The sequence below is a fragment of the Botrytis deweyae genome, assembly GCF_014898535.1.
Source record: "Botrytis deweyae strain B1 chromosome Unknown BDEW_005, whole genome shotgun sequence".
Taxonomy (NCBI): Eukaryota; Fungi; Ascomycota; class Leotiomycetes; order Helotiales; family Sclerotiniaceae; genus Botrytis; species Botrytis deweyae.
In genome coordinates, this window is record NW_024066212.1 from 111,729 (window position 1) to 127,199 (window position 15,471).

A 15,471-nucleotide genomic window follows, 5' to 3' on the forward strand; every position below is an offset into this window, starting at 1 on the left:
TAATTGAAATAAGGAGTTATAAGGTGGAGATTGAGATAAATTCTTAAGAATTGATTTAGGTTTTTTATGAAAGTAAAAAGCGAAAATATTGGGATATCTATTACAAAGAATATTCTTTGTATAAGTATTCTTAATACAAGGTATATTATATTAATCTCCAGTAGTACTAAATATATTATTAGATTTAGTTCTCTTATAAGATATTATATTAAAAGCTTGAATTTCATTTTTTTACTCATCATCTATATTTATATCAAATTTTATATTAAAGGAATATATTCTGGGTACGGATATCTTATTATCTGAATAATCTAAATTATTATTGATTTATATCAAAAAGAATATAGAATCTAATCTAAAAGGAATTGAATTTAGGTTAATAAGCTTAGATTTCTAATAGTTATTTAGATTGACTCGATTATTAATATTAGTATTAAACAATTAAAGATATATATAAGTTATTGACATAACTATAGTATTATAGTTTAAGAAAACCATACTTTTTAAAATAACTTGTTTCTAATATTGAAAAGGTTAATTCATATAGTCCAACTTGATGTGATTATAGATTCTATATTTAAAATACAAAGGTTTTTTTAAATAATTATATTATTCCGATTTATTAACAATATTATTTTGAGAGTTCTTTAGATTTAATCTAGTCTCTTTTGTTTATATATCTATCAATATAAAAGATTGAATATAAGTAGATTAAAGTAATAAATTCAATAATCTTGAATTCAAACTATTATTTCCTTTATTATTAAAATTATAATTATTATTAAAGGTATTCCAATTCTATTAATTAAAGAATTAGAATTGAGATATTTATTCTAAAAAAGATTCAATCTTCTTTTTAAATAAATCCTTAAGGTTTTGCTTTTTTAAAATATTAATAATGTGATTAATAATATTATTCTAAGTAAATATCTTTTTCATTTTTATATTTTTCTGAATATTGTATATTATAAAATAGCTTTTATTTAGAGATTTGCAAATAGTATTTAACTTAATAAATCCTGAGTAAAGATTAGAATCAATAAGATTAGTAATAAATACTTTAATTAAGGTTTTTTGAATATTAGCTTGAAGAATATCAATATTATACTTAAAGAAAGGTATATTTTTATAGCCTATTTCTGATTATAGATTCTTAATATATTGATAGTATTTTTAAATGGATTTACTTTTCTTTTAAGTTAAAGAACTTATAGTATTGAGAATCATTTATATGGAATCTTTATTTTCTTTATTCAAGAAATAGTTAATAAGAGTAGTAATAAACTTGTTTTGTAAAATTTTGCTTGTTAAATTAATATTATTTATAATCTCAGAAAACTCTTTATTTTTATTTAACTATTTGTTAGTTCTATCAGAAAACTTAAACAGAATGAGGTTGAAAAAGGTATATAGCTTATAAATATTGTTATTAATAATAAGATATATAGCTTATTTAGCTTTTCGAACTTATAACTTAATAATATTTTTTTCTTCTGAGAAAGATAATATATTATCAATCTTGACTTTAGTTTATTTAATATAAACTATTAAGGTAATAAAATTATTCGATATTATAAAAGGATTTGGTAAATAATATTTCGGAAGGATTTCTTGAATTTAAAGAATGGAAAATCGAAGTTATAGTTTAATAAATAATAAGATTAGGTTATTGGAAGGGTTTTATATATTTTTTAATAATTATTAAATGAGTGGGAAATAAAGATCTTGTTTTTTGAAAGTAAAATGAGGATAATATCAAAAAAACTGAATAATAGTTTGGATTTGCTTGAAGGGGATAATGTTAGTGTTGTTTAGGGTGAGATTGAAAATCTGTGTAGTAGATTTCTGAAATCAAGAATAATATTAAAAAGATGTTTTAAAAGTCGAAAGGAGTTTGTATTCTAGTTATAAGGTAATGCTGAATTCTTACAGGAAATGCTATAAAAATGAATATATAGAGTATTTCTGAAAAAAGGGATATTTGAGAAATAAAAGAAGGATTAGAAGAAGTTGTTCAAATACTGGATTTCTGTAATTATATAACGGTTCTTTAAATCAACAAGACTATATAGTATCTATAATTTTTTTGAAAGCTCTTTTGATATTAATATAATGATTATTGTATAGGTACTATTATATAATGAACTTAGAGATAAAGAGGGTTTCTGAATATTCTTAATTTAAAGGCTTAACTACAAAAAGAATAAAGGTAAGATATTGAATATATCTTAAATCTTTATATAGATCATCAGAAAAGATGTATATTGTAGATAAGATTTTAGTATTAAATATAGTATATATTATATTGAAAGCTATGTACAATCCAATTGATTATATCAATCAAGATGATTATGTAATACGCCTAATGCGTTTAGCCTGTTTTCTGGTGCTGATCCGTGATAATATCCTTATGAATATTTATTTATAAGAAATTTTTTATTTTTTTCTAAATCTCTTATATTAGATATACTATAAATTTATAGTAAAATTTTATAATTTATTTTTAGCAATTTTTATTAAAAAATTATTAAAGATTTTATAAAAAATTTAAATTTGTATATAATTCCTATATAAATTTAAAAATCAATATTTTGAAATTCTAATTCTCAATATAGAAAAATTCTAAAAATCTAAAAATTTCAGAATAAGCTTAAATCGATCTAAATTATATATATATAAATTTTTATTGAATTCTATTTATAAATAAGAAAGTTATAAATTTCATTTTTGGTATATTTTTGGTATAAAAAGTGGCTCAAAAGGGGGGTGGCCCGAAAGTAGGGTACCCGACTTAGATCATCAAACCCCGGATTGCAAAATGCACAGATAGTATTTTGTCTGACCAGTCGAGGAAGCTCAAGAGAGGTGGTAGATTCGAAGACCAATCGAATAACTATGTAGATACGTAACCAAATCCTGGAGAAGAAAACGTGCCGAGGCCAGTCCGGAGGAACCATGTTTGTCACCACGTGATTGGTTAAATTTTCGGGCGTAGGAACATACGATGGATAGCTCAATGGTAGGTAGATCATCGTTGAATGTTTAATTCATAAATTGATCGTATATTAAGCATAGTGTGAACCGTAATTCCACACTTGAAAAGGAATGTGAGATCTTATTAACTTCAAAATTGGCAGAGAATGAGAATAGCGCAGGCGAACTGTGATGGGGTTAGTAATTCTACGGTGACCGGATGTTCTTAGCCCCCGGCGCTTATTGCACGACTTCACTCCATTCGAGCTTCTATCTAACCCTACTTTATATCTCAACATCACGCTCGATAACAGTCAACGTGTACGTTCTGCACCAGTTCTCCTGCACCAGGAACCAATTCCAACGCTCTATATCTAAAGACAGAAATACAAAGACCCTATTCAACCATTCATCCACAGCAGCGAATGCCTCGAACTCGAAGAATAGGGGCATTAGAATCCAGAGGAATCTTACCGATAACTATTTGCGAATTTTCTTTGAGAGAGACTTCTTCCCTACGAGCAACTACCTTACGCTTTAGAGTACCCGAGAGGCTATCTTGTATGATATTGCATGCAAAGATTCGAATGATGTAGCACATCCTGGGCATGACCGTGTGGTATCAGCATTTGATCTCTTGTGTTTTCATGAGGACCTGGAAAATGATACTATCAAGTCCAAACTTTCGAGAGGAGATTGCTGACCTGAATAGCGCCGCAAATAACTGTGAGGTTGGCTGTCATTGTTGGACAACAAGGTACCCAGGACGCTGGCACGAAATATGAGCATATTCACTTGCCACCAGTCACCACGGGTATCTTTGAATAGGTAAGCTATGTCGAGCTGTTTGTATGACGAATGGCTTCGTTTCAATTGGCTGAAGGGTGATTGAAGTTGCTAGTGCTGATGGTTTCCGAGTGGATGACCGTTGGCAAGGTATCTCATGGTAAGATACCTACTGATGGGTGTTTCAGGGAGCGCCTTTGAGAACTACTTTACATGTATTGTGCTGAGCTGTTGTACACTGGCATGGCTTCACATATATATAGTATTTGTGGTATTGACTAGACCTCTGGAATGTCTGTTGGTGAGAGTATAGCTTAGCATGCCAATACCTCTACTCAATTCAAACTTTGATATTACTCCCGTCTCAACAATCACAAAATCTATGTCGTGACCGAGTTCAAGTTTTTGCCATTTAATAATTACAGGTAAATTAATCTCACTCTCCCTTCTGATTGGAGGCTCTTTAATTTAATTTAAACGAATTCGGATAAAGGTCAAGCTTTCTATTAAACCTGGAATCTTTGATATTTTGACTTGACTTAATTAACCATAACACTTGGTATAAATATAGACTGAACCTTCTTTTCGATCTGGTTCGTTTTAGTTAGAACAATAAAGGCTTTGATCGCTACCTCTCTGATCCAAACAAGATTGTAAGTTTGCATTGATATAATTTGGCCAGCCTCCTGCCACCAGACTGCCGTTCACCATCTCACCACAACTTGATTATCAAAAGACTACAGACCACTAAAGACATCAATACATTAGGCAAATTTTTATTAATCATGCCCTCCAGCTCTAGACGTAGCACTGCAAGAGCTCGTAAGTACAAGTGAAGATCATTATCGCCCCTTCCATTCTCACTTTTGCTTCGAAGTTCAATATGGCAAGCTTACTCGATATCAGACAACTCACACGGTACCTCAAACTCTCTGAGAGAATACAATAGCAGGCCCAATCCTGCGAACCATTCGCATATACAAACCATACCTGCAGAGAGCATTCACGAAAATTCAGGGTCAGAGATCGAAGTTAAATCGCCAGATTTTGTCATCAAAGAATCAGCCCAAGAAGAAATAGAAGATCAACTGGAATACGAGAAAAGATTACAATCACTTCGAACAGATTATCCTGCAAATTCTGCTACTACAACACCGATTTCTCTCGACACTACGTACGCGGATATCATGGCTGCTCGACCATCACGATCGCGTCGACGAAATGAAGCTTTGGATGAAGGACAAGATATGAAATTAGGAGGACCAATGACTCTTGAATCACTCGGACCCTTCAAGTATACCTTTAAGAAGAAGAAGAATTTGAAGAAAAAATTTTCAGCATCGACAATCGATGATGACCAAGCAACTGATGTCGATAATGCAGGTGCAGCATTAAATGATGATGGTGGTGTAATTAGGAACGGAGGGGTGAATACGGATTTGGGTCACAGTGAAACTACTAGTGAGGTTGGAATGGATCCAGAATTGGTAGGAAGTGCAAGTTCATCACGTCCTATTTCACCTACATCGACCCCACAATTCAAACCATCTCTCGACATCCCTTCTCCCCACCACACAACTTCACAAAAACAACGAAATTACTTAGAATTCACTTTCTCCGCACCGGCACCAAGTAGAATCATTGAATATCTCGAAAAGAATCCGGAAATCATCGAAGAAGAATTGAAAGATTCTGATGATACCTTGCGAGAGAACAATTTGGAAGACGACGGCAACAAAGAAGGTATCAGTCACAGTATCGTCCAACCAATTGTTACTGCTGAAGATACGACGGTGACCAGTACCACTGCTACTGTTACTTCGACGGATGTCCCTTCAATTGATCCAATCCCTTCAACAGTGGTTATACAACCTCCTCCAGGAGTCTCCAGGGTCTCGTCTTTTTCGCATTCATCCACTGATAAAAGCAGAACGCAAACTCTCTGTACAATTGATAGTGGTATTGGTCTAAATTCTCCTTCCCTTGATCTTTTGAAGAGTGACAATTCCGATACACAATCGGTTAAGGATAAGAGCGACGCAGTTATGGCTCGCATTGCTTCATCGGCAGGGTTAATGGTGCGAAGTTTGAGTGATATCACTACTGTCAACGATGGATTTGATTCGGTAGAATGGGATCCGGATCTTCCTGTTCGCTCAATTAACAATTCTCCTGAGCCATTATCCGTTGAAACACAACCTGTGGCTTACACCACTGTCGGATCTCGTGTCAATCCTAATTTGCAACCTCAAATCTCCGCCCCCAACCGTATTCAACGTGAGGGTTCCATTCGTCGACCACAATTGGATCCCACTCATAATAGACAACCGAATTATTACTCAAACACCCGTGGTCCGCCACCTCCTTTGAACATGCAAAACTCCATGCACTATGCGCAACAGCTTGGTCAGGCTCCTAATTCCTTCAACACTCCGCCAGCCACATCTGCGAGATCTACCCGCTCTTTGCGGGCCTCTCAGAGACTATCCCAGTCAGAGCAAGAGAACCATACGCTTCTCAGACTTCAAGGGATGATCAATGCGAGAGTATCTAATGGTCATTATCCTGTCTCGCCCAACACCCCAACTCCCGCTTCCCATCAAAATAATCTTTCATCAATTTCGAATGAAGAGCAGGATTTGGCAAAGGGAAGTGATTTACAAGGTCCCATATCAGGTCTAGAAAAGATGCAGACCTTACAGAGACTCGCAAAATTCCCGAATCCAATGCAAACCTCGGCTTTACGTCGATTGTCTGAGTTGCAAGCACCCAAAGCCGAAAACGCTGCAAATTCAAATGGGGACATTGAAGTTGCGAGGCAACGTTTAGAGTACCTCTTACGAAACTCAAGAGACAACACTATGATAGATGGTGCACAAGCTGCTAAGAATGGAGAACTCGACCGTACCTACACATTCCCTCCCCCAGGTATCTCCGACACGGCACACAACCCACTCTACAATGCATATTCGGGATCCAACAATCATTCAAGAGATTCTGCAAATCATCGAGGGGTACCTGGTTATCCGCAACCGTTAACTGCCGGCCCACCAGGACAACGCTCGTATGCTAATAATAGACAGAATAGTACTTATAGTGAGGAGGCTTGGACACAAGACCAGGCTGGAGCGAAACAAAACTCACACACAAGCACCGAGCCTGTCTCACCATGGCAAGAATCAAAAGTTCTTAACGAGCAGTATAGTGCTCAGGCACCAGCACAAGCTCCTTCTGCACGCGCAACAGATACAATTTCCATGCAACAAGCCCGTCAATATTATCCTCACGGGTTTCCCAGTGACATGACCGGGAGATTCACTCGTCTGTCAATTGATGTGCAAAAAGAAATGGGACTTCTCGAGGATGAAGAGACTCCCGAGGAAGCTCGAGCAAGAAAACATAAGGAGAAAGATGAGTGGTTCTACAGTGGCCAGAAACGATGGAACATGACAGTCCAGGAGCACATCGCAGAAATTGAAATCCATACCAATCCTTTCGGGCCTATCGGTCCTCCCACGAAGAGAAATTCGCCTTCAGACAATAGACCTCTTCCCGGTATCACTATCTCAAGGATGGAAAAGAAGACCATCCCCGAAGTAATCGCTCCACTGATAGATGGAACTCTCGGAAACTTATTCGCCATCAAAGCTCAACAGGAAGATGGCAACTTCACGTCACCATTCATTAGATACGCCAAAAGTCCAGAATGGCAAATTGATACAAGTGCAAGAGGCAATGATTCTTTCTTCGAAGAAAGATGGGGAGTCTCAATCGATGCTCCAGCGCCTCATAGCGATCGAGTTCAGCGATACTAGGTTCTCGCCGCTTATCTGGAACGCAGACAACGATAGTCGAGAGAGCCTCTCAATGCCTATGTAGTTGGTTGTTGATGTCTGTCTCTTATCAAAGCGACCCGATCGACGAATCGAGACTTAATCGTTCCCAAGAGCGATACCTCGAATGGTGTTCTAGAGAGTCCTTCATTTGGCTGTTTAACAGGAGTGTGGCTCTTCACAACCACCGAGTCTTCTCTTGCAAGTAAGGCCCATCTAATAATTGCTTGTACACTTTTCACCTTTTTCTTTGAGTATGATGGAAATCCTATTTCCTCGACATGATCCATTGCATTTTGTTACTGTTTCCGCGTCTTTTCTTTGGCTTTTGCAATAATTCAGAAAATGAGAAATAAACATTTGTAGGATTGGTAGAGATGGTGTAATCTGTTAAGGGGGGCGGGGGGCGATGGCATTCCAACTTCTGGCTTTACCGACCGCATTTCTCAAGAAGGTTTTGGCTTTCAGCTTACTTCAATGGGTGGTAATATGGATTGGCCCAGAAAAATAACTTTGGGAAGCCTTTCCAGTTCTGGAAGATAGTGGCTTTTGTTGTGGTTTTGCTTGGTGCTATTGTGGTTTTGGCTTGCTGTTTTTACAATTTGGCTTGAAGCTGGAGTGAAAGATCCGTTCACATATCATCATCATGATTGCATCTAATTTGGCTTTGCAATGCAATTGTGGTGACTGATGGGTCTTTGTGTACTTTTGAAAAAGAAACTGTATACTTGTGAATCGGTTTTCAATGGTCGCTAGTTCGTGTGAGAGGCATCCTGTTGTATGAGTAGTTGATCGAGCTCGCTAATTGCTTATCTTAATATGGTAACAGTCTATTTAGTTTGGTGATTTGTTTTGTGAGACCTGTCGATATCCAGATACTCTTATTCGCCGATGTCTGATATGAGTTTCATTGCATGCTGGATTGAGGGTTTGAGAATTTGTTACTTTCACTCACACTCTTCCGTTCTATAAAGCTACAAGCACGCAGATATATGAGTCCTGGAGATGTGGTGAAGGGTGAATAGTACAGTTTGAAGACGGTTTGAAGAGGAAGAAAAATTTCTTTATAACTAGCGTATAGACATTACTGCATTATAGTCTAGTCCTCGCTATCCCTGCTCAAATATTCGATTTTAAGGCCTTTGAGCGACATACTCTGCTGTTGATATCTGTGTCTGTCATCCATCCTGGCAATTGTCTCATGTCATCTCATTTCATCTAGTTTTTTGTCACTACGCTTTCCCAATCCCAAACACCGCGCATGACCAAAGTCGAGATTCCAATTCCAAGAAAAAAAAATCCTTCCATCCATCCGTCACATTAGCTTTATCCAAGCATTCATCAATCATTAAAAATTTAATCATAAGCCATCATCCAATCATCCTATCCACTCCCATGTCCGTCAATTACCCCATAATCATGACATTATCAACTCCTCTTCTTCCTAACCGCTCAATTCCCAAGCCTTCTTTTCCACCTCTTCCCATTCCAACCCCAAATGCATATTTCGCTCCTTCTCCCTTGAAGTGCGAAGATGTGCTCACGAGTCTCGTCACCAAATCTATCTTAGATCGAGGAGCACTAAATGCCGCGTCATCTAGAATGTTACTTGAGTGAACGAAACTGATGATCTCGGCTAGACAATCGATCGGATGTGGTAGATGCATGGTGTGTCTTTTCGGGATTGTGAGCAAAAGAGTCAGGAAATAGATGATGAGGAATGCGAGGCAGATGTAGAAAGAAGGAAGATTGGGAAGCATGCGGACTTCCCCCGAAGTGATGGTCAAGGGGAAGAATAATCCTCCTGCGAGAATGGGAAGGATGATGAAGAGGAGGGAGACGAGAGAAAACCAGGCGACTCGCAAATGACCATTTCCAAGCGCGGTAATGGTGCTTTGGATGGGCAGAGAAGCGGGGTAGTCGAGCAGGAGAGATTTTACTGCGGGCGAACCATCGGGTTTGGAGAGTTCGGCCCACGGTTGGAGTTTGCGGAAGGCCATGTCGATGGGCTGGAAAAGCAGGTAGAGAATCATTCCGAGCAGAGATGGGATGAAACTGTATAGGAAGTTTGCAGCGGAGTATCCAGATCCGTTGGGATCGGCAACAACTAAGGGTTTGAATCCATGGCGTATGGCTGTGGACGGAAGGAATGATACGACGATCAAAGCCAACAATAGGAAAAAAGCTGTAACAGACCATAGAACCACAAATGTGTCGCGCAAAAACCATGGAATATATCGGAATCGAGTAGCGGTATCATGGAGAGATGAACGATTTTCTTCCAAATCAGGGATACCGCTACCGCTGCTTACTTTTCTCTCTGCTTTTCCGCCTTCTAAAGTATATCGTCTTATAGGCGCGCCTGTTTCTCCAATCGAATAGAAAATCCCTTGTGTCGGACTAGGGGTTCTCCAATATCCCAATCGATCGCTTCGATCGGCTAATTTGACTCGGATCTCCTGTTTGGATTTCATGGTCTCGGTACCTGGATAATCTCTCAGACTATTGCTTCGTGGTAATAGCGCGATCAAATCCGCCAACGATCGAGGATCCCATGATAATCCCGTTGTTCGACGGAAGAAAAAAGCGCCGATGAGAACTAATCCCATACACATCGAGATGTAGATCGCAACCAACGTCCACGCAATCCCTTGCACAGCAGTCCATTTCCAATTTCCCTCTACCAACACTACGGAAAACAAACATCCCTGAAGCGGAATCGTAAATACAGATAACCATAAACACGATACCCCAATATCGATCATCATGGGACCGTCCCATCTCGGCCACAACATGTGGCGAGGAAAAGCTTCCAAAAATAACGCGTTGGTTCGGGGCTCCGCATCTTCCATCGCCATTAGTACATAGGGCATTATTCTCGTAATGGCTCCCATTACGTATTGAACATATAAAAATATAAACGCTCCGAGAATCTGGGGTAAAAATCCAAATATGAAATATCGACCCCCATCAACGCCGGTAGTCCATGGATAAAGACCATCGTGATAATTCGAATAAATCGCGCAGAACATAATCGCTGCAGTCATCATAAGACAGAATGTAATAATCGCTAGTAAAGAAACAGGTCGTAAGATCGTGGGAAGGAATTTGAGCTCGGGGTATCGTTTGGTATTGGGAGGAGGTTGCGTGGGGATGAATATTTCGGCATCTTTTTCGTTGGGAGGTGAGCGGGCTGGTTGGGGTGCGCTGATGGGTACTCTTCCCTCTTCTTCAGTAGGCGGTGTTGAGAGGGGTGGCGTGGCGTTGAACCCAAATAATCGTCCTGGTCCAGGTGTAGAACGATGTTTTCTGATGAGTGCGAGTTCTGCTCGTGTTGGTCGTTGGGGAATGTAACGATTTTCGTCTGGAATGATTCTTTCCACCGGATACTCTTCAGAGCTTTGCGAATTAGTTGGTTGTTGGCCTTGCTCGAGTTGTTGAGCCCTTCTTGCTTCTCGTCTCGCTTCCTCGTCCCTCGTCAATTGATCGATCGCGAATCGGATAAATGGTGTATCGTCATTGTTGGGAGTCGGCGGACTCTCATCCTCCACCTGAGCCGACATTCTTCTCGGTCTCCCTGAGGCTTCGGCTTCCATCCCTCGTATCTGCTGTTCGTCAAATCGAACCATATTGCTATTGTATCTCTGATGAGAATCTTCCCAGTCACTTGCTCTGATCAAAGGAGTCTCTACCGAATCTTCCAAGTTCTCGTGGCTTTGCTCCGGAGTGCGGAAACGAGATGGAGGGGTTGCCCACCGTGTCACCGTAGCTGCATCAGAAGTGCTCGATGGAAGTGACGGTGTGTTTTCTCCGTAGCGCACATCCACACCGCTCAGCAATTCTGACGTTTGCACTTGTTGCAACTGTGGTCGTGAGTCTATGTACAGGGTCTACGTCAGTAAAAACAAAACAGATTGAATCCAAAAAAGTAAAACACACAGAAGGTAGAAGAATAGGTGAATAGGTAAAAACTCACGCTTCACTCTTCGCAAATCCAAAGATCCAAGATTCATCATCCTGTAAGCAACTCCGCCAATAAGAACATAAGCAATTAATTAAGGAATGCATCTTCAAGGTTCGTGCGCGGAGCAAGTATCTATTAGTTAAAAGAGTGGCAGGTCGAAAAGATGGCTGGATGTTGGTGGTAGGTCGCCGCCGTGAAGGGTTTTTCGCGCAGGGTCTCATCAAAAAGGGTGGCTGGGAAAGCGTCTAATTCGCCTCATTAATGAACTCCATCATGCTCTGATGCTTCAGGATACCTGTAAAACACGTTTTGTGACGGGCGATAGTGATTTCCAAGGTAATTTCCAGCCTTCTTTTTCGTTTTGATCAATTATATGGAGATACGTTGCACTGGCACTACTGTACCTTAACGGGGCCAATTGGGCATTAGCAGACGTCAGATGGGATTCGTTGTCTCGCTTCCAGCAAGGGGACCTGCAGGTCGTTCATCTTGTTCTTTGGGCATTTTTTTAGCCTTGAGATTCATGATTTGGTCCTGTAGTTCAAACACCAGAAACATGCAGCAGTATTCGATTTCACGCTTCTGAGTGGAACTCATCATTACGATGTATATATCAGCAACAAATTTCCGATCGATGTTGGGGGCTTATCGGAAAGCGTTTATCGTCAATACCTTATCGTGTTAGCAAATAAATTAATCAAGAGTTCTCGGCTCTAAAGTCCTTTTTCAGGAACAACCGTTTCCTTCCAACCACAACCATTTATTTCGTGTAAGGATTCACGAACTCCACTGCAGAAGTCCGATTGGTTTATTGTTACCCCTCATAATTTCACGAGTTCTAGCGGGCACATTCAAATATCCATTATGGTACCCCTCCTGTTCCTGCTTAACCTCTCCACTCTCCTTTGATCTTTGTTGGGGTATGTCCTAGAAGCCTTTGAATTTTGATTTACTTCTTAATCGCCGATATCTGCCCCCGTGCTTTGCACATAAATCCACTAAACACAATTGGTAAACATTTACTCTTTTTACCACGCTTCCAATGCTCTCTTCCTATCATAAATCGCATAACCCTTATGAAAGGACGCTAGCAAAATACTTATTTCACCATTCCTAGCTTGCTACAGCTAAGTGTGCTGTTTTGACATGAGCAGATACAAAAGAGGAGTTCGATGCTTTGAATCCTATCATCCGTCTTCGAGGCGTATTTAGAGTGACACGAGCGACCGTGTGAGCTTTTCAAAAAAACTATCGTGGATCCATTGTACAACCGTTTGTTTGAGGAAAACGTTTGAGTGCGTTGTGTGCTGATTTGCGGTGTCCTAGTATATCCGGGGGTTTCAGAAGCATTCGCGTAAGATGAAGGGGTATGGAAATATTGAAAATTTCATCGAATAATAATTTCAACATACATGCTGCAACTGTATAATGACGATTTCAGTGATCTCAATATCTGCATATATCTTATCTTAATGCAAGAAAGCCTTCAAAACAAAGAATAAACATTGCGATTTTAACGTATAAATTCTGTATGAATAACCCCATGTGCATGGATGATAAGTGAATCTGAAAGTGATCTTATTCAAAATCGCAGTTTAACAAAACGGATTGTCTATAGTCTCTCAGTTGATCTGAGAAAAACGAGTACCCAAAGCTCAGTGTCCTGTGGTAGAGGCAACTATAATATATACAAGAAAGCAAGATAAGAACTTAACTCCAGTAACAGACCCTTGGTATAAAGCATTTGATCATAAAACGTCCCCAGACGCCACCCATATATAAGCACTTTTCTTCCTCTCTCTAATTCATCCCATTGACCCTGTTTCTCTCCATAAATTCATCATGATCGTGCACCACGACCTGAGGTATCGGCAAACCCAACGTACTACTCCTGCTCCTTGTCGAGAATGTTGATATTGAAGCTTGCCGTGGACTAGCAATCATTCTTTCGACAATATATGGATCCGAAAAACTTCTTCGTGTTTGTTTGTACGAGTCGAATCTGGTATCTCTTGTATGATTGTAACTCAGTCGGCGGGGTTGTCCAGTACTGTGATCATTTGCTTCTAGATCGGTGGTTCCTTCTATGTTGGTCAAGGACTTGTATGCTTGGGGGAAGGCATCAGGGAAAGATTCGGTAGCGGAGTCGAAGCTGTTGTGTTTGAGGTTGACAGGTTCATATTGCGCAGCTTTGCGGTTGCGGTGCATGATTAAGGAGCCATGTGCTAGAGGGATATAGAAGGCGAGTCTGTGAAGGTCATGTTAGCGAGGGCTCCAATTGTATAGTAAGGAGAAAGATAAAATAGACATACAGCAAGATGATATCAACAACCAAGCTAATAATACTCGGCATCGTCTTCTTAACAACGCCGAAAGTGTTCCACAAGCTGACAACGAACAAGGCTGTCCAGCTTGCACATTTGAATATGTTCATCATGAGGAAAACAATGGGCTTCAACTTGTGTCTGAACAAAAGGACTATCTCTGTGATAGTGAGGATGATACACAAGCCAATGAACACAATGTAGACCCATCCAATGCTAGGTTCTGTCAATATTCATGCTAAAAATCAAGCTATAAAATAGATATGCTTACCTTAGAGCTATTCCGATATCGTTGTCATCACTGTCATCGTCGAAATCATTACTTATGATTTGAGAAATAGCCACGGCAACTATTCCAAATGTAAAGCCGGAGAATATAATTTGAACAATCCAGCAAGGTATTAGGATCAGTCTCCGCCAAGGGGCATAAGGATGTTGGCTCGTCATGGTGTGCAAAAAATGATATAACTAGACTTCAAGATAAGGTTTAATATATGGAGCTTCTAAAGAACACCTCGAAAAGTAACAAATAGAGAAAGCTCTCTATATATAAGGGATCAACAATGAAGAGACATTGAAGCAAAAGAAAGAGAACAACGGCTGTGTATAACAAGCCTCGCATCCCAAACAATACCTATTTAAGCTGGGACCAATCAATAGCTCCAAAGTTGCACGACGTATCCATTCTTCGAATATTTCTCCAGTAACCCCATTCAAAACCATGTCGTGCTGCATCAATACTTGCCCATTTGCTCTTCGTTCACTGAGACAACGCATCAGCAAACTGATGAATCATATCCAACTCAGCCTCAGCCCATCAAACTTTAATAGGCCAACCCAACGACCAAATGACTAGCGTTCTATGTAAAGAAAAGGCTCCCACTGCTCACTATACAAATTATGACTAAATGACTTGTGGAGCTGCAATATTTGGGACAGCTTTGCTTCCACAACTGACGTGAAAAAAATGTTCGATAGTGGACGGGATCCCACAGCCCTGAAGAGAAGCTTAATCTTAATTTAGACAGGGCATTTAGGCATGTACAACACCCCATTAACAGCATCAGCACTCTAACCTTGGCGCTTCTCCGCCTTTAATCCACGCGATGAAGGATTCAACTCCTGGTTGTTCCCACCGCAGGAAAAGACGGTATGGCATAATTTGATTGACTGATATTTCTCGAAGCCGTTCTCGAAGCTCAGTAAATTTCGTGTCTTGTGTGTGTTTCAGGATTCTTCCCTGCAGCAAGCTACAAACTGACAGCTAGACTCTTCGTTAGGTTGACTTTTTGCCGAGCTTTCGACGTCGATTGGTTGGTCAATTCATCACGTGAAATATATGCAGCTAATTCTGCGGCTGCCCGGACGTAAATGGTGCCACTAACACAAGAGTTGCGTGCAGGTCTATCGTGTAAATGGCCTATAATAATTAGATATGCAAGTAAGAAGAAAACATAGTGCTGGCGTCAGATCACCATAAGTCAAGCTTCTTTATTTTTAGCATCATCATCTCAAGGCCGAACAACAGCCGCCACGCATCTGATGCGGCTCAGCTGTATGTCTTCATAACTCCTTCATTTGTTTATATCAT

The 15,471-nt window shown here is 39.5% G+C and overlaps 3 protein-coding genes across 3 annotated transcripts; 1 reads left to right on the plus strand and 2 right to left on the minus strand.

Moving 5' to 3' along the window:
• Positions 1-4,544: 4,544 nt before the first annotated feature.
• On the plus strand, positions 4,545-7,574 carry EAE98_002685 (uncharacterized protein; the record flags this gene model as incomplete). The annotated part of the gene is made up of 2 exons (XM_038950305.1): positions 4,545-4,581; positions 4,666-7,574. 2 exons carry the CDS (start codon positions 4,545-4,547, stop codon positions 7,572-7,574), a joined length of 2,946 nt encoding a protein of 981 aa, XP_038812834.1.
• A 1,424-nt stretch (positions 7,575-8,998) lies between these two features.
• EAE98_002686 (uncharacterized protein) lies at positions 8,999-11,608 on the minus strand (the record flags this gene model as incomplete). The annotated part of the gene is made up of 2 exons (XM_038950306.1): positions 8,999-11,469; positions 11,569-11,608. The coding sequence occupies 2 exons, from the start codon at positions 11,606-11,608 to the stop codon at positions 8,999-9,001; spliced, it is 2,511 nt and encodes an 836-aa protein (XP_038812835.1).
• Positions 11,609-13,356: 1,748 nt separating this feature from the next.
• EAE98_002687 (uncharacterized protein) lies at positions 13,357-14,327 on the minus strand (the record flags this gene model as incomplete). The annotated part of the gene is made up of 3 exons (XM_038950307.1): positions 13,357-13,804; positions 13,869-14,096; positions 14,152-14,327. 3 exons carry the CDS (start codon positions 14,325-14,327, stop codon positions 13,357-13,359), a joined length of 852 nt encoding a protein of 283 aa, XP_038812836.1.
• Positions 14,328-15,471: the final 1,144 nt, after the last annotated feature.